The sequence below is a fragment of the Dreissena polymorpha genome, chromosome 8 (genome assembly GCF_020536995.1).
Source record: "Dreissena polymorpha isolate Duluth1 chromosome 8, UMN_Dpol_1.0, whole genome shotgun sequence".
Lineage (NCBI taxonomy): Eukaryota > Metazoa > Mollusca > Bivalvia > Myida > Dreissenidae > Dreissena > Dreissena polymorpha.
Genome location: NC_068362.1, coordinates 98,441,983 through 98,463,949, shown reverse-complemented (window position 1 = coordinate 98,463,949; position 21,967 = coordinate 98,441,983). Strand labels below are relative to the sequence as shown.

Genomic DNA, 21,967 nt, shown 5'->3' with positions numbered 1-21,967 from the left:
GTATAAAGTGATATTAATCATATTAAACATTGCTTATGGGACATTGATCAATCACTATAATTTAAAGCGCAAAAAACACAGTAAGTTTGGACATTGTCTGATATAAAATTAGCGTTGTACGAAATGGAATACGGTCAGGTTATTATAAATTAATAAGGCTACCAATATCAGACGCTCGCGCAGGTACCGACTTCCCCGAAGTTACCGCATTTATTGGTTAACTAATATCAGTAATAATAACTCTTTTACAATAGCATTTATCGATACGTCTTTATTAAAATAATAACAAAATGGTTTTCACTTGTTTCTGACACACACAGAAACGCGATTTTTAACGGGGATTTCGTAAAGTTACACGAATTGGGTACCAACATTCTCAATTATTTTACATGCACACGTGACATAATACATACTTAATAATGCTTAGTTATTGCTTATATGACATTTCAAGTTTGTGAAATAAATTAATGTTCTATAAAGGGGATCTCGGTAATTCTTGAAGCTTCCACTCGCTCTTGTCAAGACCGCATTGCCGCGTTGGAAATGGTATAACTTTAATTCATCTAACTTATCTTTCTGCATACCAAATGTCAGAGTTGCATTAATCCTTTTCACGCCGTTTTTGCGATATTTCATTTCCGTTTTTTAATCCGTACAAAGTAAACGAAACTCGTTTAAAAATGAGATCTAGGCATTCGAGCTCCTAGTGTGGATTAAAAGCGTTTATTGGTGACACCACATGAGTGCAAATGTGTAGATACCGTTAATAAGATAGTATATCACATGTCACCTTCAAATAACATGTATGATGTCAATTAAGTGCATTACTATCAGAGCAATAAAACACAGCATGAATTGGGCTTCATGCTGGGTTTTATTTCTCTTTAAGTAATGCAGATGAACCTCGCTTCTGACCTAGTAACTGATAAAACTATTTTAAAAAAGTGAAATATTATGTGATGATCAGATCGATAACATAAACTATTTAAATCTGCTAGTATATCCGATACAAATATATTATAATTGTCTTTGACAGTGTTGACGTTCAGTTTTTCGTGGTGACGACCGCATGTATTTATACATCTCTTACACTTCTCAAGATCTCTTTTCGGCTTTGGAAACGATATAAATTAAATGTCACCAACTAATCTTTCATGATATCGATTGTCCGAGTTACATAATCCCCGTTGACACCGTTTAACCATTTTTAATCGTTTTTTTAAAGAGGAAAACAAAGAAACTCGTTGGAATAAAAGTGAACCTAAACATGTAAAATGTCTAGAAAATGGCGGACAAGTCGTTGCTAACGAGTGCGCCCGATTAATCGATCGCTGATTGGTGGATCAATTCTAGTGGGCGGAGCGATCATAGATAAGGCATCATGTCAATCCTTTCATACAGCCACCAGGCATCCTGTCATACAGCAGTCCAAACTACATTCACTTGTAAACATCAGTCACTACCAAACTTCGTTCACTAATGAAAATATTCCATATCTAGAACAAGTTAGTGTGTTTTTTTACATTCGATTCAAAGCCGTGTTTTTTTTTCTACATATTCAAACTATTTTTATATTATTTATTTAGCTGTAAAACTATGCAGTAAAAATGACTTTAAAGGGATCTTTTCACGGTTTGGTAAATTGACAAAATTAAAAAAAGTTGTTTCAGATTCGCAAATTTTCGTTTTAGTTATGATATTTGTGAGGAAACAGTATTACTGAACATTTACCATAGTCCAATATAGCCATTATATGTATCTTTTGACGATTTGAAAACCTAAAAATTATAAAGCGTTGCAACGCGAAACGACTGAATAATTTGGAGAGTTCTGTTGTTGTCGTTTAAATTTACGAAACTACGAAGATTGTGTATATAAGGTATAAAATACTAAAACGGTGTACACACGGCGGAATAGCCGAGTGGACTAAAGCGTTTATACTCCAGGACTCCGCGGTCACTGGTTCGAGCCCTGGTACCGGCTACTTTTTTTTTGCTTTTTTTAATCTTATTCTTGATTTTTTTACTGGAGCTTTTAAGAGCCAATGTTTACATTTATCAATATAAAGCATTTAATGACAAACTTCAAAATATGGCACAATCTGTGAAAAGGTCCCTTTAAAGGGCCTTTTCACAGATTTTGGATTTTTTTTTACTTATTCATTTAATGCTATATATTGATAAATGTAAACATTGGATCATAAAATGCTCCAGTAAAACAATCAAGAAAAAAATTAAAAAAGGGAAAAGAAACATTGCCCGGAGCAGTTTCGAACCAGTGACCCCTGGAGTCCTGCCAGAGTCCTGAAGTAAAAACGCTTTAGCCTAATGAGCTCTTCCGCCGAGTACACATTCGTGACGTATTTTATACCTATATAAGCAATCTTCGTAGTTTCACAAAATTAACGACAAAACAGAACTCCTCCAAATTATTCAATCGTTTCGCGTTGCAACGCTTTATAATTTTTAGGTTTTAAAATCGTCAAAAGATGCATATAATGGCTATATTATAGAGCATGGTTAATGTTCAGTAATACTGTTTCCTCACAAATATCATAACTAAAACGAAAACTTACGGATCTGAAACAACTTTTTTCAATTCTGTCAATTTACCAAAGCGTGAAAAGATCCCTTTAAACGTTTAAAACGACCGTATTCACGTGGTGTGTAATGGCGGTACGTATATGATAGAGCTATGTTCGGAACCAGTCATGTGTCTGCAGCTCATAAGTAATCCATTCATTCAGCCGTCCAGTCATACAGTCATTCAGCTTCCATTCATTCAGTCATCTAGATATCATTTCATCGGTCATTCTGTCATCTTTAATCCAGTCATTCGGGAATCCAGTAATCATGAATCCTGTAATAATTCATTCAGTTCATCAAGTCATTAAGTCAGCCATTCAGTCAGTCACTCACCAAGTCATTCTATCATCGGTCATATCGGTCATGATTTTTTTCCTCGGCAGTTCGACCAGTCTTTGATGCACCAACTCATTAATTAAGTCAGTCATCAATCAGTCAGCTGCCCATTCAGTTAGTCCACCAATCAGTCAGCTGTCCGTTCAGTCATTTATTGAATTAGTCATCAATGTCAACAAGTCAACATGCACGTTGCATACATCTTTGACCGATATAAAGCAGCTTTTTATAATAAAAAAGTTATAGAGGCAATCTTTGAATTTTGGTTTTGGAAAATGGGCTACAATGGAAAAAGGTTTAACAACTAATCTTGAATATGTTTCTAGATGTGTGCGCAGTAACTTAATATTGAAATAAAAATACCCAACCCTTAGTAAAAAAGTCCCTTCATTTAACAAGTAAAACTTTTTTTGCACAGAAAATATCACCAATAGCCATTCCTTCTGAAAAGCCTGTTAAATATTGGTTGTTATCAACATGGTACAATCAAAACATCATGACAAAACATCATGAATAATCATTGGGTGATTAATATTTTAATTTAACTATTTCGGGGGTAATCTAACTAATTTCGGGGGTAATCAATAAGTTGTTATCTGTTCTAGATTTGGGCGTTGTGATAGAGGCACTGATCTTTGACAATTTAAAAATCAACGACGTAGTGGACGCTGTTATACAATTAGACGCAAGTGAGTATCATGAACACACATAACTAGGCTCGATGTTCGAGCTTGACATCTTCTTTAAAGTTAAAAGCATGCGAAAGTGTCAATGTAGAAGCATGTTACAAAGGAAAACATATATAGCATATCAATGAGTATACGTAGCTGCTGCTGCTGCTGCTGCTGCTGCTGCTGCTGCTGCTGAAAATGATGATGATGACGATGATGATGATGATCAAGATGATGATGATGATGATGAGGAGGAGGAGGAGGAGGAGGAGGATGCTGCTGATGATGATGATGATGCTGCTGCTGCTGCTGCTGCTTGCTGCTGCTGCTGATGATGATGATGATGATGATGATGATGATGATGATGATGATGATGATGACGACGACGATGACGTTGATGACGATGATGACGACGACGATGATGATGATGATGATGATGATGACTGATGATGATGATGATGATGATGATGATGATGATGATGATGATGATGACTGATGATGGCGACGATGACGGTGATGGTGATGGTGATAATGAGTATCATGCGAGAAAGAGGACAATGCGACGTCTTTGACGATGACAATGAGACTTCATGGTAAACCTTATATACATACGGAAAACCGTTTTCTACGTGCAAGTAAGTATGTACATTCCAGTGAACTTTATTTCTATCATGGTTCGAATGTTCCAAATACAGCGGTGCACAATATTAGCGACGCGCTTGCCACAGTAACCACCGATAAAGACGCGTTGGTTGAGCGCAGCCAATGCTCTGTCGACAGCGTTCAATGACCTCGTGGACAACATCGACAGCACGAAGAGCACGTGCAGCGCTTCGGGCGTTGCATGTGATACAGCCTGCCAGGCGTTCGACACCGACATTATGGCGACAGCCTCGGCCGACTTTAGTGCGGTGAGAATAGCATGCTTCGTTTCCTTAAGATTTATTTCGGTCAAAGAAATGTTAAAGAAAGCATAAACAAACGCTAGACAATATTAATCTTGGTTGTTTATATATTATTTTATATTGTATATATATTATATCAATAAGGTTTGCATTTATGACTATCGTGTGGTCTGAATAGGCAGCAGGAAGGAGGTATGAGCTATGATATTTTATGAGATTTTAAGTAAGATCGCGGTCTCAACGCGATTAAAGTTAGAACTTGTAATTGCCATAACAAAATAACAAGATTCTTATTTATAAAACAATTTTTTTTTCAACGCATACAGCTGTGATCGCGCAGATCCATGCGCTACATGCGTTTGCTAGATTTACGTTAAAATATAAGCAATATCATCAATTCACTAGAGTTACTCAAAGCAAAGATGTGCAAAAATGTAGCATAGTTAAAGAATGACGCTTGACAATGAAATCAGTACATTCATGAGTTAAAGAAAATAATATATAATCGATTCATGATCCATTTGCCGTTTGTTTAACCCATGTATGTCTAGCGTATAGAAAAAAGGCCTTGGCAAACAGCGTAGACCCAGATGAAACGCCGCATGATGCGGCGTTTCATCAGGGTCTGCGCTGTTTTGCTTAAAGGAATTACTGTAAGAAATATTCTAAAAAATATAAAAAAGGAATATACTACACATCCCTAATTTTGGAAATAAATTGATCCAATTTAGAAGGCTGGGAGAGTCCACTAGGCATAAATGGGTAAAGCTACATGTCTTATCTACATATGTTGTAGCTGCCGGACTTTGCTCCTATACAAACACAAATTGATGCTGTGAAAGCGATGAACTTGTCAGGAATAGCATATGAGGTAAATTTATATTTCTGTGTATAATATATTTTGTGATCGGGTATGTATCGAATACAATTACAGAATAATGTGTTAACCGTTGTACAGAAAAATGATGAACAGGAAAACAATATCAACGTCCACAACAACCAAGAACAGCAAAAGACCTATGTAAACATCGGATGACACACGTCTATTTTGGCGAAAACTGTGTAGACGAAGATATAATGAGCAGAAAATGAAAATACTACCAAATAGTAAAAATATTCGTATTTTATTTTAATTGTAAGTTTTGTTAATGAATTATTGTCAACTTAATTTACTGTCCAACGTTTCTTGGCGTGTTTACCTATAAAATGTTATCGTTGTAAAGCGCAAAATCCAACAATTAGTTGAAAAGCGAAAAGATAGGACACACTACTGAGTTGTTGGCTGCAACGGTCAATGCTTGCGCTGATTACCTCGTACCCAGGTGCTTTTCTTCTATGCTATAAGTCACGTGTGAAGGTTATACACCACTATTTTTTCTCACTATATATATACGTGTATATATTACACTGCTAAATTAAATAAACTTATTCATTTCATAATAATCGGTTTAGGCTAAGGCCGGAGTGGATGACATATCGGGTTTGGTGGCCAACAGCACTGCAGAAATAAGAACCAGTATGTATAATAGTTGTGATATGAATTGATTGTATATAACTGTTTTCTGTTTTCCGTCTATGTGGTTAACGGGATTGTTTGAAACGGTCATCCACGTATCAATAGTATGAAAATAAGTAAGAATTTAACACATGTTTTCATTTAAATTTATCGGTGAAATGCAGAGCTACTGTAACGGATCAACGAATATTTTTGTTTCAAATGCATTCAATTTCTTTTTTTTTATCCGCTTCCTTTTCAATTCATTACATTTCTGTGTATTCTATAAATCGATTGCAAACTACGAGGTCAACCGGAATAAAATAATTAAATTAGTTATGTGCGTTCCCGCAAAAAAACACGTTTTCATGTTTTAGTTCCTTGCAAGAAAAACATTAAAAATCACATTTACAGTGTCAGTCACGCACAATGTCACTACACATATATAAACGACTCTTTTAAATCAGAAAAAAATTAATAAAAAAAACTATCAACTGTTCCATGAAGTATTGCAATTGCCTAAAGCAATTACATAAATAAAAGTATGCAGGATCAACAGTTCGCCATCTAAAATAATATGTTCAAAGAAAGCATTTTTGAAGATTTAGATTGGTAAAATCTAATTATAACAATATGTAAATTATAAAAAAATATAAATTGAAAAAATGACTTTATTCGGCCCTCGGCGCATTATTTTAAGATCGAAATTCGTGCAATCGTTAACGTGTACAATATTCACGTATTTGATACCAAAATAGTTTTATCATTCATCTCACACGTATTGCATTATTTTGATATTCTGTTGATAATAGTGCTGTGTTGTTGTTGCTTTTGTTAAACTATAGGCATACATGTATATACTTGACCAATGACTCCCTTTATACTGACACATCATTTCAGCCATCAACACAACGATGGGCGAGTTTGCTGGTATTATTAACAATATGACGAATGATTTGGTTGCTCAGTTAAACGGGGTAAGGCGCTTTTATTAAAACTACAAAAAATAAATTATATTATATTATATGTTTCTTGTTAGCATGTGAGCATCTTTAAATACTTGATTGTTTTTATTCACATTGTGTTTCTTTTGTTTCTATACAAATATGAATATATATTAACATAGGGAGATACTTATTTATTTGCAGCACAAGAACGCCGATACTGTGATATTTCACCTCACAGGTGGTTAGCGTGTGGCTATGATATTAATTAGTGAAAACATCATTTTGAATGATAAATAATCATATTATAACGAAAAATTAACTTTTCTGAAAAAAATATTTCACTATCAAATATATATATAACGGTGGTTAGCGTGTGGCTATGATATTAATTAGTGAAAACATCATTTTGAATGATAAATAATCATATTATAACGAAAAATTAACTTTTCTGAAAAAAAATATTTCACTATCAAATATATATATAACGGTGGTTAGCGTGTGGCTATGATATTAATTAGTGAAAACATCATTTTGAATGATAAATAATCATATTATAACGAAAAATTAACTTTTCTGAAAAAAAATATTTCACTATATAATATATACATTTGATAGTGAAATATTTTTTTCAGAAAAGTTAATTTTTCGTTATAATATGATTATTTATCATTCAAAATGATGTTTTCACTAATTAATAGCATAGCCACACGCTAACCACCTGTGGTACCAAGATCTTCATTATTGTCTTGTTCTGTTATTGTTTTTTTTTTTCAAATGGCTTGCGCCTGTTTACATGAAACGGATTTTGTTGATTATTTATCATTCAAAATGATGTTTTCACTAATTAATAGCATAGCCACACGCTAACCACCTGTGTTTCACCTGTGTATGTTCTTATTTTTAGACTGTAAACTTGACAGAGTTCACAAGCGGGATAGATGATTTATTTGGGATGATTTCCGAATATGACGTCTATCGGTAATGTAACTAATACACTTGAGATTGTTAAAATAAAGGTAGTTTTAAAAGTTTGAAAAACCTATACTCTGGAAATTAGGAATACATTATTGTAGTTTAAATGAAATTACGTAAGGCGTATTTTAATCAATCATAAAAAAAGATTGACTTGTTTTGTATTTAATCTTGCAGCATTAAATTTTCATTGTGTGTGTTGTCGTCTACTGATATTATTGATTTGTGTGCAAAGTGTAATTTAGTGTCTCATCAGCACAATTCGACACAGATAAAGACTAGAACGGAAGGGTCTTTTCCAATAGACTCAAAGATAACATGACTGAATACTTTATTTGTACAATATATGCCACGCGTGATGTCAGTTGAAGCTTCTAATGGATGTACCGGGCCCATACGACACGCATGGCGGTTAGCCTTTACTTAACCCATTTATGCCTAGTGGACTCTCTCATCTTTCTAAATATCAATTTATTTTCCAAAATTAGCGACGTCTAGTATATTTATTTCTATATTTAGAATATTGCTAACAGAAATTCCTTTAAACAAACAGCGCAGACCCTGATGAGACGCCGCATCATGCGGCGTCTCATCAGTGTCTACGCTGTTTGTCATTGCCTTTTTTCTAGACGCTAGGCATCAATGGGTTAAACATGGAGGATTGGTACCCCCTTGCTTGCAAGAATAAGGATACATTTAGACGGTTCGGTTACCTATCGTGCATGATGCCGTGGCGGGCAAATATTTGGACTAAACGACGTTATATATCAGTTTAAACAAGATCTGCGTCTAATAGGTTTTCGTTTTTGTAAACGTTTAAACCATGGAGTGTATACCAAATATGTATACCAACAAGAAAAACAATCACCAATGATCGACATTTTGGTACACGTTTAAACCATAGAGTGGATACTAAATATGTATATCAACAAGAAAAACAATCACCTATGAACAACATTTTGGGTCGTCCCTGTGTTTCAGAGTATACTTCGGCTGGGGTCTGTCCGGTCTGTTCTCGGTGATAGTGGTCATCTCGCTGCTGGGAATCTGCTGCGGCTGTATCGGTCAGGACTCCGAGAAACTGCCAACGGAGCGGTCATGCATGTCGCACTGCGGGGGCCGCCTGCTGATCATGTAAATGGCGTTTGCAAGTCCTTGTGAAATAAAACACTGACTAGATATAATAGATCTAATCAAATCATAAAAACGTTAATGAAGAGTGGTTCAGATTTATCATGAAACCGTCTAAAGTCATTGGAGTTTGATCATTTTGATCGCGTGGTGTACTTTCCTTTAACTTGTATCAATGTAATGGCCTGAATCACGTTTTTTTCGTATTATTTTATAAAACATTTATTTCGTTGCGTCAATAAAGAAACCCTTATTATTTACATGTTTGCAGATTTATACTTGTATCAATTAAGTGACCCAGATCAGATATTTCTCGCATGTTTATCTATCTATTGTATTTATATTTTGTATCGCATTTCTGATGCCAAAACCGCTGCATTATGTCACGTTCTTCAGCCCGGTGGTAATGATGTTCTTCGTTGGGTCCCTGCTAATGATTCTGACCACGCTGACTTTTGTGGTGGGAGGCAATATGGAGAAGCTGTGTCAGCCGCTACTCGACCTTTCCATGTTCAAAGATGTACGATGCAAAATAAGCTTTTAAATGCTCCTTAATCGTAAATCGTAAATGACGCAATACAGTTTCATATGTATAATTGGGAATAAGCTTTTATTTGTTCCTTCATATCTTGCTCTTGTGCATGTATGACTCAAATCATATTAGCATTTTTTAACGAAGATTGTCTATGTAAAAGATATTTCTTCTTTATTTGTGACACATTGATTCTAATAATCAATCAAAAAAAATATTCTAAGTTAAATTAAAATTTAACACGGACTAAAATTAAAATATAAAACCCTTCGACTACAATTTTATGTTCAAGTATATGGCGAATGAAAAAACACAATTAATATTCTCTTTTTTCGTGCTTGGTAAATCTAGCATTGCTCGAAATTTATTCTTCTTCAGTTTGTTGATGCAGGATCAATAAGTGGATTTACACTTGGAGAGCTGCTGCACCAGAACGCATCAATTGGCATCGGATTTTATCCTTTACTTCTGTGAGTAATGTTTAATCGTATGTTCCCTGGATGATCGTTATTATGTGGTTGATAATTAGAAAGTTATGACTTGGCATATCTACCATGTGCCGTTACTAAGCAATAAAATTAAATTATTGCTATTTTGAAATGTCAATACTTTACTAAATTGATTTAATTTATTTATACCATTTTCTATATATAGAGATGCACGTAAAATTATACACTCACGAGATTATAACTTTTAACACTATGTAGTATGGGCTAACATTCCGGATGTCCATTTATAAAATTAAATCCACCTTAACAAAAATAAAGGATTTTTAAATATACCACATTCGAAAATGTAGACATTAAGATAAAAGATGTGTGACCCTTTTAGCGTCCTGAACTTGTCTACAAACCCAGCTTTATGGGAGCGGTCCATGTACACGTGTTGATATATTTCAGGGGATGTCGCGTCCTGAACTTGTCCACAAACCCAGCTTTATAAGAGTGGTCCTTGTACACACGTGTATGTTGATCTGTTTCAGGGGATGTCGAGCCAACAAGGCTGTATTTAAACTTCTAGCTCTGGACGAGTTACTCCCACTACAGGAGTTTTTGAATTTCACAAAGGTAACGTTGTAAATAGCTGACAGTGACGTGTATGAAATTGAATAAATGATATATTAATGAATAGATTATAAATCGATCTCTGTTATTCGCAACATTTCGTTGCAAGTGAACAATTCATTCTAAGCGTTAACTGGTGTAATATGGGCTATGCAAACATTTACTGGTCGCAATATAAAAAGAATCAATAGATATAATAACACCGAAACATGGGTATTAATAGTATATCATGTCTTTGTTTACTCGATCTATTGAGAAATTAAGTGTAAATGGTTATACCCACAGGTGGTTGTCGTGTGGCTATGCTATTAATTAATAAAAACATCATTTTGAATGGAAAAAAAAATCATATTATAACTTAATATCAACTTCTCTGGGAAACAAAATTCACTATAAAATATTTATATAATGCAAAAGTAATGTTTTGAACCATTTATTGAAATGTCTTACGACCGATTCGTCGAAAAAAAAACAACAAAAAAAACATTACATTGAACAGCATGGTATAACCACCGGCGGTAAGCGTGTGGCTATGATATCAATTAGTAAAAACATCATTTTGAATGAAAAATAATCAAATTATAACGGAAAATCAACTTTTCTGAGAAAAAAAATCACTATCAAATATATATATATATATAAAAAACCATAAACCATTGGGATATGGTATATAACTTGTTCACAATTACCTTCCTTTAAATTTAGCACATTTCTCTATCGTAAAATATATGTAGACATAGTATGTTGAAATAGAGCGCCGTATATAGTATTACCGATTATCCCGAAATAACAATCCTGATAAATGTATTTCATTTTGTTTATTTTCATGACTTTGTTTAATGTTTTATTTTTTATTCAGCTATTTTGTTATTTTCAAACTCCCAATATTATAGTTTTCTTTCGTGTGTGTTCCTAAAGATGTATCCGATGTTGCTTTCCAAAACAAATGTAGATAACAAGAATAAAACAAGAGACCCTTGAGGGCCTGAATCGCTCTACTGGCTGGAACCAATAGGGCTCAAGCCCTTGATAGTATGAACAATCTGAGTAAGTTTTAAATAAACAGACCCAAAATGGGAAATTTATCGCATAACCAAGAAGAAATGTAAAATTTAAACTTCAAATGGCTCCTTTTCAACCATAAGTTGGACAAATTTTCTTCACTCTCAATGGGGTTCTGGTCCTTGATGATATAAAACATCCGTTGAAGTTTCATAAGGATATAACTTTATATGTAAACAAACAAGAAATGTGTTTGTCGGAAACACTATGGCCCCTTATGCGCCGATTTCATTTTTTTCTCAAAATCAAGGGGAGATAATTCTGGACTTATAACTCCGATATTGCTACTTTTCAATAGGGTTTGACACATCATTCAGATAAAGACAATGTGCAAGTTGAAAATGATTGGATGAAAACTGCGGACTTGATTGCGTAAACAAGCCTTATTTCACAATTATCTCAAATTCAAGGGGAGATGATTCTGGACTTTTTACTCTGATGTAACCCATTTTCAATAGGGTTCGAATCCTCATTAATATAATGACACTGAAAAAGTTTGAAAAGAATCGGATGAAAACTGTGGACTTAATCACGTAAACAAGAAAAAGTCTAACGCACGCACGCACGGACGGACGACGGACACCACGCCATGACATAAGCTCTTCAGGCCTTCGGCCAGTAGAGCTAAAAATGATTTCAAATGCGTTGAGCACAAGCGAACACTGTCCCATTCACAACGCATTGACAATACTGAAGTAACGATGCACATCGCGTTCAAATTATAAATCGCAACAGCTAATGAAGTATTTTAAGCATTCGCCACGCGTTAATGGCCTATTTAATAACAATATAAAATGCGTAATTAGCATGTATACATACATATATATATATATATATATATATATATATATATATATATATATATATATATATATATATATATATATATATATATATATATATATATATATATATATATATATATATATATATATGATCTGGCACGAGTTGTCATATCATACCATATTTTATTAAACGAGTTCAGGAATTGTGTTAGTAAGCGAGATCTTTTTTATCACATGCTTTTAAATGAGCAAATTAAATAAATATTTACGCAAACATAATGATAAATCCCGAATGATGTTTACATTTCGTGACGTCATTTGACGTTGCAGCGTCATTTCAGCAAAAAAAACGAAATGCGATTGGCCAATAAACGAAAACTACGCCAATGAAAACGCTTAAAATGTTGTATTACACATGTGTGATAAAAAATATATGTAATGTTTATATTACATGGGAAACAGGGTATGGCATGTGATAAAGTAAAGTATTTAATAAAATATAATTATTTAAGTTTCTTTATTTCGCTTCGTCTGTTCTCAGTACACGTCTCAGATGCAGGGACAGATGGACGACATGAAGAACATAGACCTGTCTCAGTTTGCCATCCTCACGCCTGAAATGAAGACCGCACTCACGGATCTGCAGAAATCCGGCGTCAACGACATCGACTTCGCCGCCATTAATGCATCGGTAGTGATACATCTGGGCTTGATACATAGTTAACCGTACCAGTAAATACTCAGCTGCGTTAAAAAAATAATGCGTACTTAATTAGACACATCCCGTCCAAATCAATATTTCAAGTAAGCCCCGATTAATTGCGCAAAAATGTGCCAAACTCACATCTGACTGAGAGACATAGTTTAATGACCAGTGAAAACGCACTTCAAACGGTTTAATATTTAAAGTAAGCACGTCAAAATGCTCAAGAAAGACAAGGACATAATAAAACACATTGTCTCCAAAAAAGCAAAAGCAACTATTTGGTGCTACTTTCTTAGCTTAACTGGTATGAACTTCAATGAAGCATACATGTTTGCTCTGATCACATTTTCACTTAACATGCATGTGTCGTCTTAGGTTGTGCGTCTTATTCTAATTGCAATTACTGTGCTATGTTTGAGTGCAGTTAATCACTTTATTAAATGATGAACGTTGTCTACGCACATATACCAATGTTTTCGTTTCCAAAATAAATGACTTCGTTAAACATACATTTGTTAGCTGATTAGAAGTTATATTGAAAGAAGTAGCTCACTATTTGAACCATACAGTTCCTTAATATGCAATATGTTTTTGACAATTAAAGAGGAGGTCCGTCGTTTCACATTTATAACGCACACTAAATAGTGTCAAAGCGGACCACTCCATTACAACCACGTGTTGCTCTTCCATTTACCAGCTTGATCAGAACCCTTGTTCAGTGGATTTCGCCGCAATGATTTCCGGTATGAAGTCGGTGCGGGACTCGTGCTCCGGTGCGGCCTATGTGAGTACAGGAACGGTCAGAGACGCGTAATGTGACATGGAACAATGTTTGCAATATAGTGATGCAGTTTCACAGTTCCAGAATATAGTCCTAGTTGAAACATACAAAAAAGAGATTCTTCATGGCTAAGCATATATGACGTATAATTATAAAGTCATTATGAAATTGAGTACTTAATAATATATATAAAGCGAATTATTTTAAACAATTTTAAATAAAATGATTTGATCAACGGAAGTCAATATAATAACCTAAAAAATCAGGGACGACACTTTCGGCTTTTATGACATAGTTCGTTTAAATGAAGTCTCTTCTTAGCAAAAATCCAATTTTGGCGGAAAGTGCCGTCCCTGCTTAGCCTGTGCGGACTGCACAGGCTAATCTGGGACGACACTTTACGCACATGCATTATGTCCAGTTTTCTCAGAACGCGACTCATATAATCCTCTTTTCAGTCCTCCTGGAACAAACATATCTCCGACCTGAGCACCATACGAGATGTCAAGTGTCCGGCTGTATCCGCGTCCCAGGTGCGTACACACGTTCATTGTCTTCTCTTATTTAGTGTTAATGTACAGCTACATCGTAATTGCATCGATACATTTAAATGCATGAACTTAATTATTCGAACAAACATTCATCTTGTATTATATGTTATTAATAACCCGTTGATAATTCATCACGTTTGTTCTATTGTTTATGCATACACCTTCTATAAGTATAACATTTTTGTCATCCAAAAACAGTTTGAAACAATGACACTATATATCTTCTTTATTATTTCAAATGACCTGATCTAACCATATATTATTTAAATCTTCCCAACATGAAAGGCAGGCAAATCGATGGAAAGATGGTTTGCTTCTTAATGCATATGATGGAATATATACAGATTTGCATAACTGTTGCAGACGACATTGAAGTCTTCAATGGCTGTGCTGGCGAAACATCTGTCCGGTCTAAATGTAAGTATGGCGATACAAAAATAAAAATAAATGAATCTCCGTAGTCACGACAACACATTAACAACCAGTTAGCAACAAACTTAACGCAAGCTCCATCACAAAAATTCAATCAGTAGTCGACAATTTTCCTGCATACATGTATTTGATAATTTTAAATTTTTATCGTCGATTGATTTTGCGACTCTGTTTATTCTTCAACATTTAAGACAGTGCTTTTGTGCTTGAGTGGTTGGTGATATAATTTTGGAAAGAATTGATTTTTAGTTTATATAAAATCGTAACTGGGCACAAAATAGAATATAAGGTTTTAATACTATTTGTTTGTAAATGTGACCGTTATAACCAGGATGTCCAATCAGGATGCACATCAAATAAACGATTTTGTCAAGCCGAAATTTAATTATTAATATAATACGTCTTTATATTATATATGATGTTCTTAAAATGTCACTTAGTAAACCAATCCTACATTTTTCTCACAGAAATTATGAATACCGAAATGATCAATGGGCTAGATTTAGCTTGATACACATGTAAGTGTCATACAGGCGCGGATAAACAACACGTTAGAAGCGGCACAAAAGGCGGACGATCAGATGAAGAATAATTTTACAGGCGTTTTCGCGCAGGTACACCAGCTATGTTACTTTATTCAACTTCGAAATTAGTTAAATAATTAATATTTTCTATAATTAAAAACAAACTCATATATACAAATGATCTATACGACTTCAATTGTATTATTCTTACAACGTGCAAGATTACATGTCACATTAGCTACAATATTATAAGGGGCTTGTTAATAGACTTTCGTGTTTTAGACAAATGTTAATTAGTACATTTGCTCACATAACTGTTTTATATTTAAAATAGTTTTTAATGATTATAATAACAAGGAAACACCTTATATACAAAGGGTAGTTTAAACGCTGTGTCGTTAATAGACGTTTGTCATTATCGATAAAAGCTTTACGTTCGCTGTTTTATTATTTTCCGATTTCGACTAATGATAATCCATAAATGAACATATATTTTAAAACAGTTTTCGAAGTCAGGCGTGTTCATTTACTTGTTTTCATACTAGTATTATACATCCATTGCGCTTTGAATATATGACGCATCTTTGAAAATTGTCGTTTTGCCAAGCTGTCCTTTAGACGTGATTTCGTGCGAGGATGAAACATTCAATTAATCGGTATTTTTATTGTTGTACATGAAAATTACTAGCAAATATCCAATAGCAAATACATTATTTAACAAGTGTATACATGTGTTATGTTTCTCAAACCGATGCTGTACAAATAAATGATTTGTTACTCTATATTATATCCTTAGTGGTTGGTGATTTTTTCATTGTATAATATGTCATTTTATATATGTTGTTTGGCTGTTGTTTTCAGGCGATTGAAGACTTTGCAAACAGAGTCATTAATTACATCCAACAATTTGCAGAAAAGGCTGTTGACATGGTAACGACGTGTGATGTTTTTTTCCGTAGTTAATAGCAATTTACCATTTGTCCATGGGAACATATTTGCATAGATCGCATTTAAGTTAATTGGCGCTGCATTTAGAACAATTTTGCAGCTGTAATGTACGGAGAATAATTTTAATGTAAATGAAACGTTATTTTACGTTAATTTCGTGTTGCATGTAAAAAAATGTATTAGCCACATCTAATCCTTCTACTGACATTATCAGGCTTACAACGACGTTGGCCGTTGCCTGCCTCTCTGGAACCTGTACGATTCGTTTACAACAATCCTATGCAGCTACATGGTTCAGTCGCTGGTAAATAGAGCGCAGTATGACACTTGAGTCTTGCTTTGGGAAAACGGGGTTTATGCATGTTTGTGCGTAAAGTATCGTCCCATATAAGCCTGTGCAGTTCGTACGAGCCAATCAGAGACGATACCTTCCGCTTTTATTTAGGTTTTCGTTTAAAGGAAGTCTTTCCTTAAAAGAATCCAGTTTAGGCGGAAAGTGACGTCTTCAATTAGACTGTGTGCACTGCACATGCTAAATAGGGACGATATTTTGCGCACATGCAATAACGCCCGTATTTTTGCCCGTGCGATGCTTATTGTCCCCTACCGGTTTCTCTGGAGGAGACTTCTAAGTTGCACTCCGTCTGTCAGTCTGTCTGTCTGTCTGTCTGTCTGTCTGTCTGTCTGTCTGTCTGTCTGTCTGTCTGTCAGTCTGTCTGTCTGTCTGTCTGTCCGTTACACTTTTCTGCGATAACTTTAAAAGTTCTTCATATTTTTTTCATGAAACTTGAAACATGGATAGATGGCAATATGGACATTATGCACGTCATTTCATTTTGTTCCTACGTCAAAAATTCTGGTTACTATGGCAAGAAATAGACTAGAAATACTGCTGTAAATGGTTTTTTTCTGGATCCTGCGATTACTTTAAAAGTTCTTAATATTTTTACATGAAACTTGCACCATGGATAGATGGCAATATGGACATTATTCACGTCATTTCGTTTTGTTCCTACGTCAAAAATTGTGGTTGCTATGGCAACCCCCCCCCCAAAAAAAAATAAAATAATAATCTGAAAATGGTGCAATTTCTGACGATGGTGGAGCCGGTAAGGGGACCATATTGCTTGACAATAGCCTTGTTTATACGTAAATTTGTTAGTACAAATATTGTGTTATATTTTAATCGTTGCGCTTAATTTGTTTTAATAAGGCATGTCTTAAAAATGTTACTATATGTTGTCAATAGTTGATCCCAGGATAGGGCAAACACCGTCTCTATCACTCCTAAGTACTAAATTTTATAAAACCCGTCGTTTGTAATGTAAATGTACACATTATTTTAATGACAAGCTTTGACGCGGTTTTTCACATTAATATATGGCACACATACACTGTTTATTTGTTTATCAAACTAGAATACTTATATAAATATCATATACAAGTGAGGACTGTGGTAAATATTAAACCATAATGAATAGTGGAGTAAACCCAATCCGAAGAGTGAAATCATTCAGCAAAGGGTTTAATATTTACGATGACCTTATCTATATTGTTATAATTATATAACTTACTTCAACTACTCGCACGCTTCTTTTATAACGCCCTTATATGGGAATAATATAACGGCATGTGTATAGCTAGTTTATCCGATATATGCCTAACGTCATGATGCGGCGTCTCATCTGGGTCTGCGCTGTTTGCTTAAAGGAATTTCCGTAAGAAATATTCTAAATATAGAAATGAATACTAGGCATCCCTATGTTTGGAAATCAATTGATCCAATTTAGAAGGATGGGAGAGTCCACTAGGTATTAATGGGTTAACTCCTCTCACGCCTTGTTCGGAACGCATTTATATGTAAAAATAGTATAATTGCATGTTTATTTCTACTATATTTCCTCGCACGTTGCCTTCAGAACGCGTTCTGGTTTGGCACCGGTTGGGGTCTGCTGTTCTTCATCCCCGTGATGGTGCTGTGTATGAAACTCTCCAAGTACTACCGCCGTATGGACAGCCAGGAAGGCTTTAAGGAGTAGGTCATCAGGGGCCGTCCTTTAAATGAGTCGTAAACTAAACTCTAAAATAAAATGGGTTGAATTATGAACCGCTTCATGCGAAAATGGGTCTTATGCTATATGCGACAGGCGTGGCTTAAAACCAATATGTACAGTCGCGCAGTTTAGTCAGGAGCTTTTATACGCTGTAAAGTCACGCAATGTTTCATAGTCCCATAAGCGGACCAGACCAAACGCCGCGGTTGCGCAGGCTGGGCTTGAGCTACACTGGCGGAGTATTTCGTATTTCCGCATGAGGCTTTTCATATAATAGTTGCAGTCTTCTTAAGAATGCTCTTCTCATTCTAGCATTGTGCATTCACAAATAGGTTTGGCGAATATTTTGCTAATCAGGACCCAAGCAACAGATGGCCACCCTACATAGTTATTTATATATAGATAATCATAGTCCATTAGACCAACATATAAAAACCGTATTTTACGTTTAAAACTTTATTTTAAGCTGTGTAAAGAGATGTGTTTTCTTTTCTATAAAGTGTTTACAGCAGACTTTGTCATTAAATGAACCGTTTTTAACGTTAAAAACTATATTTTTAAGTAGTGTAAATAAAAATAATTATGTTTTTTTTTAATTTGCTTTTGGAAAGCTCGGTCATTTTATTTTTCAAAATGAAGATAAACTAACTATGGCAACCTCTTAAATTAAACATGTGTATAGCCTTGATAATGTAGGGGTGCCTTCTGATAAAACTGGGCCTACTGTATATGCGCAACGTGTCGTCCCTTATTAGCATGTACAGTCCGCACTGGCTAGTCAGGGACGACATTTTCCGCCTTATGTGGATTTTTCCATAACAAGAGACTTCTCTTATACAAAATAAAATAATAGCTGAAAATGTCGTCCCTGATTCGCCTTTGCATTAATGCCAGTTTTCCCAGAACAAGCCGTATGTACATTTCGTTTTTATTTTCCAGGGAGGAAGAACCGCTGGATGAAGAGTATGTATGATTTGTACGACACTTCGACGTGTGCTTTTGTTTTGTTCTTTTCTTAAACTGTCCCTTGGATTTTAATTTAATTTAATATAGATGCCCTCGCATTTATCAGTTTTGTATTCGAACGAGTGAAGCAAACATGCAGACAACATGAAAACGCATATAAAAGGAAAGTAGTTTTGTAAACCATTTTGAAAGATGAATGTAAGTGTGCATGCTGAGTCTCCTGAATGTAAGTGTGCATGCTGAGTCAGTCTCCTGAATGTAAGTGTGCATGCTGAGTCAGTCTCCTGAATGTAAGTGTGCATGCTGAGTCAGTCTCCTGAATGTAAGTGTGCATGCTGAGTCAGTCTCCTGAATGTAAGTGTGCATGCTGAGTCAGTCTCCTGAATGTAAGTGTGCATGCTGAGTCAGTCTCCTGAATGTAAGTGTGCATGCTGAGTCAGTCTACTGAATGTAAGTGTGCATGCTGAGTCAGTCTCCTGAATGTAAGTGTGCATGCTGAGTCAGTCTCCTGTATGTAAGTGTGCATGCTGAGTCAGTCTCCTGAATGTAAGTGTGCATGCTGAGTCAGTCTCCTGAATGTAAGTGTGCATGCTGAGTCAGTCTCCTGAATGTAAGTGTGCATGCTGAGTCAGTCTACTGAATGTAAGTGTGCATGCTGAGTCAGTCTCCTGAATGTAAGTGTGCATGCTGAGTCAGTCTCCTGTATGTAAGTGTGCATGCTGAGTCAGTCTCCTGAATGTAAGTGTGCATGCTGAGTCAGTCTCCTGAATGTAAGTGTGCATGCTGAGTCAGTCTCCTGTTTATAAGCGCTATTTTATTTTCAGCATTGACGATTTCGGTATGCGGTATGATTTACTGAAGAAAAACAAAGTTGCCCCTAATCCGGAATATATGGACTGAGTCAGAGAAGTAGTAATGTGGAAATGACGCTAGACGATGTTGTAATTTGTTGGTTGTGTTATTTTTATGCAAAATTAAGCCATGACTGTTTTAAAAATATTACTTTATTGATTGAAAAATCATATATGAAAAAAACTTTCTTAAATTCGTTAATAGAAAGCTCGACGACATGTATGTTTGATATATATATATATATATATATATATATATATATATATATATATATATATATATATATATATATATATATATAATAAAAGTAAAAACACGTGTCTGGGATTTTAAATATATATTGATTTAGCCAACTTTGATTTTAATGGCAAAATGTTCAAAATAAAAACTAATATCTCATGTGATATACAAAATGTGATTTATGTATTAGTATGCAATGGATGCAAACAATATTATATAGGCCAAACTGGCGATAAACTAAGAAATAGGCGATCTGTCCATGAACAACAAATGCGAGACCCCTCAACAAGACAGATGCCTTTAAGTAAACATTTAGATGAATGTTCACATAATGAACCAAAATTTAAAATATTTCCATTTTATAAGCTATTTTCGAACAATATTTCAGCTAGGTTAGCAAAAGAACAACATTTTATACATGTATTTAAACCCAAATTAAATTTCATTTAATATTTATTGACGTTATGACGTCATAATTGATATGACGTTATCTCCATGACATTTTGACGTTGTAATATATTGTATTATGCCCTGATGAGCTATGCGAAACGCGTTGGCTAAATCAATATATATTTAAAATCCCAGACACGTGTTTTTACTTTTATTATATAATATTCACAATCTGGATTATTACATTTTACTTATATAACTATATATAACGGATTGTGCAGCGTGTTCATGGGACCGAAGAGAGCAAAACTTGAAGAATTGTCTGATTCGTCGGATTGCTCGAAATCAAACTCGAATGAGGAAGTCATGGAGGAGGATAATAGTTGTTTCTTAAAATCAATAGACGATAAACTGTCGCTGATATTGACCGCAATTAACGATTTGAGCGCGGCAATTGCAAAAAATAATAATACTGCCATTAGGAAAGATGACATTGTCGCTGACATAAAATCAGCTGTACATGAAATTTCTCAAAATATACCGAAGCCCGAAATATCCGTGAACCACGAAAATAACGAGGAAAACAATAACATATTTGAAAGAGAAGCACTAAAAATAAAAATGGAAATATCAAATATATGGCACAACAAAATGGAAATACGAAAAAGTACGTACTGGTCCATGATAAAAAATAAAGGCCATTTTGAAAAATATTCTAAATGGTTAAGATCAACTCCAATGGTAATACCAAAACATTTACAGAAAAAAGAAATACCGAATGAAAATATCGATCAGAAATCAGTTAGAGAAAGGGCCGTATTGAATGACTTCAATATCCAAACAGAATTGCAGTCATTACGTGCTTCTTCAAACTGTGAGAAATTCAAGCGCATCGACGAAGAAATATTCAAATTGATACATTCAAAATGCAACGGAAGAACAGCACGGACACTGGTAGAACTTTGGAAAACGGAAACGCAACGAAATGAAGAAATTTCACATAAAAGATGGGGAAACAATGAAAAATGGCTTTCAAAA

General features: G+C 34.7%; 1 protein-coding gene and 1 long non-coding RNA gene across 2 annotated transcripts; both read left to right on the top strand.

The window, feature by feature from the left end:
* The first annotated feature begins 5,329 nt into the window (after positions 1–5,329).
* On the top strand, positions 5,330–6,969 carry LOC127842013 (uncharacterized). The gene is made up of 3 exons (XR_008031459.1): positions 5,330–5,368; positions 5,950–6,013; positions 6,893–6,969. It is a non-coding gene; the product is annotated as an uncharacterized LOC127842013 (long non-coding RNA).
* A 913-nt stretch (positions 6,970–7,882) lies between these two features.
* Positions 7,883–20,425, top strand: LOC127843059 (prominin-1-A-like). Its single transcript, XM_052372859.1, has 15 exons — positions 7,883–7,917; positions 8,893–9,045; positions 9,439–9,562; positions 9,953–10,044; positions 10,557–10,641; positions 13,027–13,176; positions 13,889–13,975; positions 14,431–14,505; positions 14,887–14,940; positions 15,489–15,569; positions 16,341–16,409; positions 16,642–16,731; positions 18,347–18,462; positions 19,421–19,444; positions 20,272–20,425. The coding sequence occupies exons 1-15, from the start codon at positions 7,892–7,894 to the stop codon at positions 20,345–20,347; spliced, it is 1,302 nt and encodes a 433-aa protein (XP_052228819.1). The 5' UTR covers positions 7,883–7,891; the 3' UTR covers positions 20,348–20,425.
* The last annotated feature ends 1,542 nt before the right edge of the window (positions 20,426–21,967 follow it).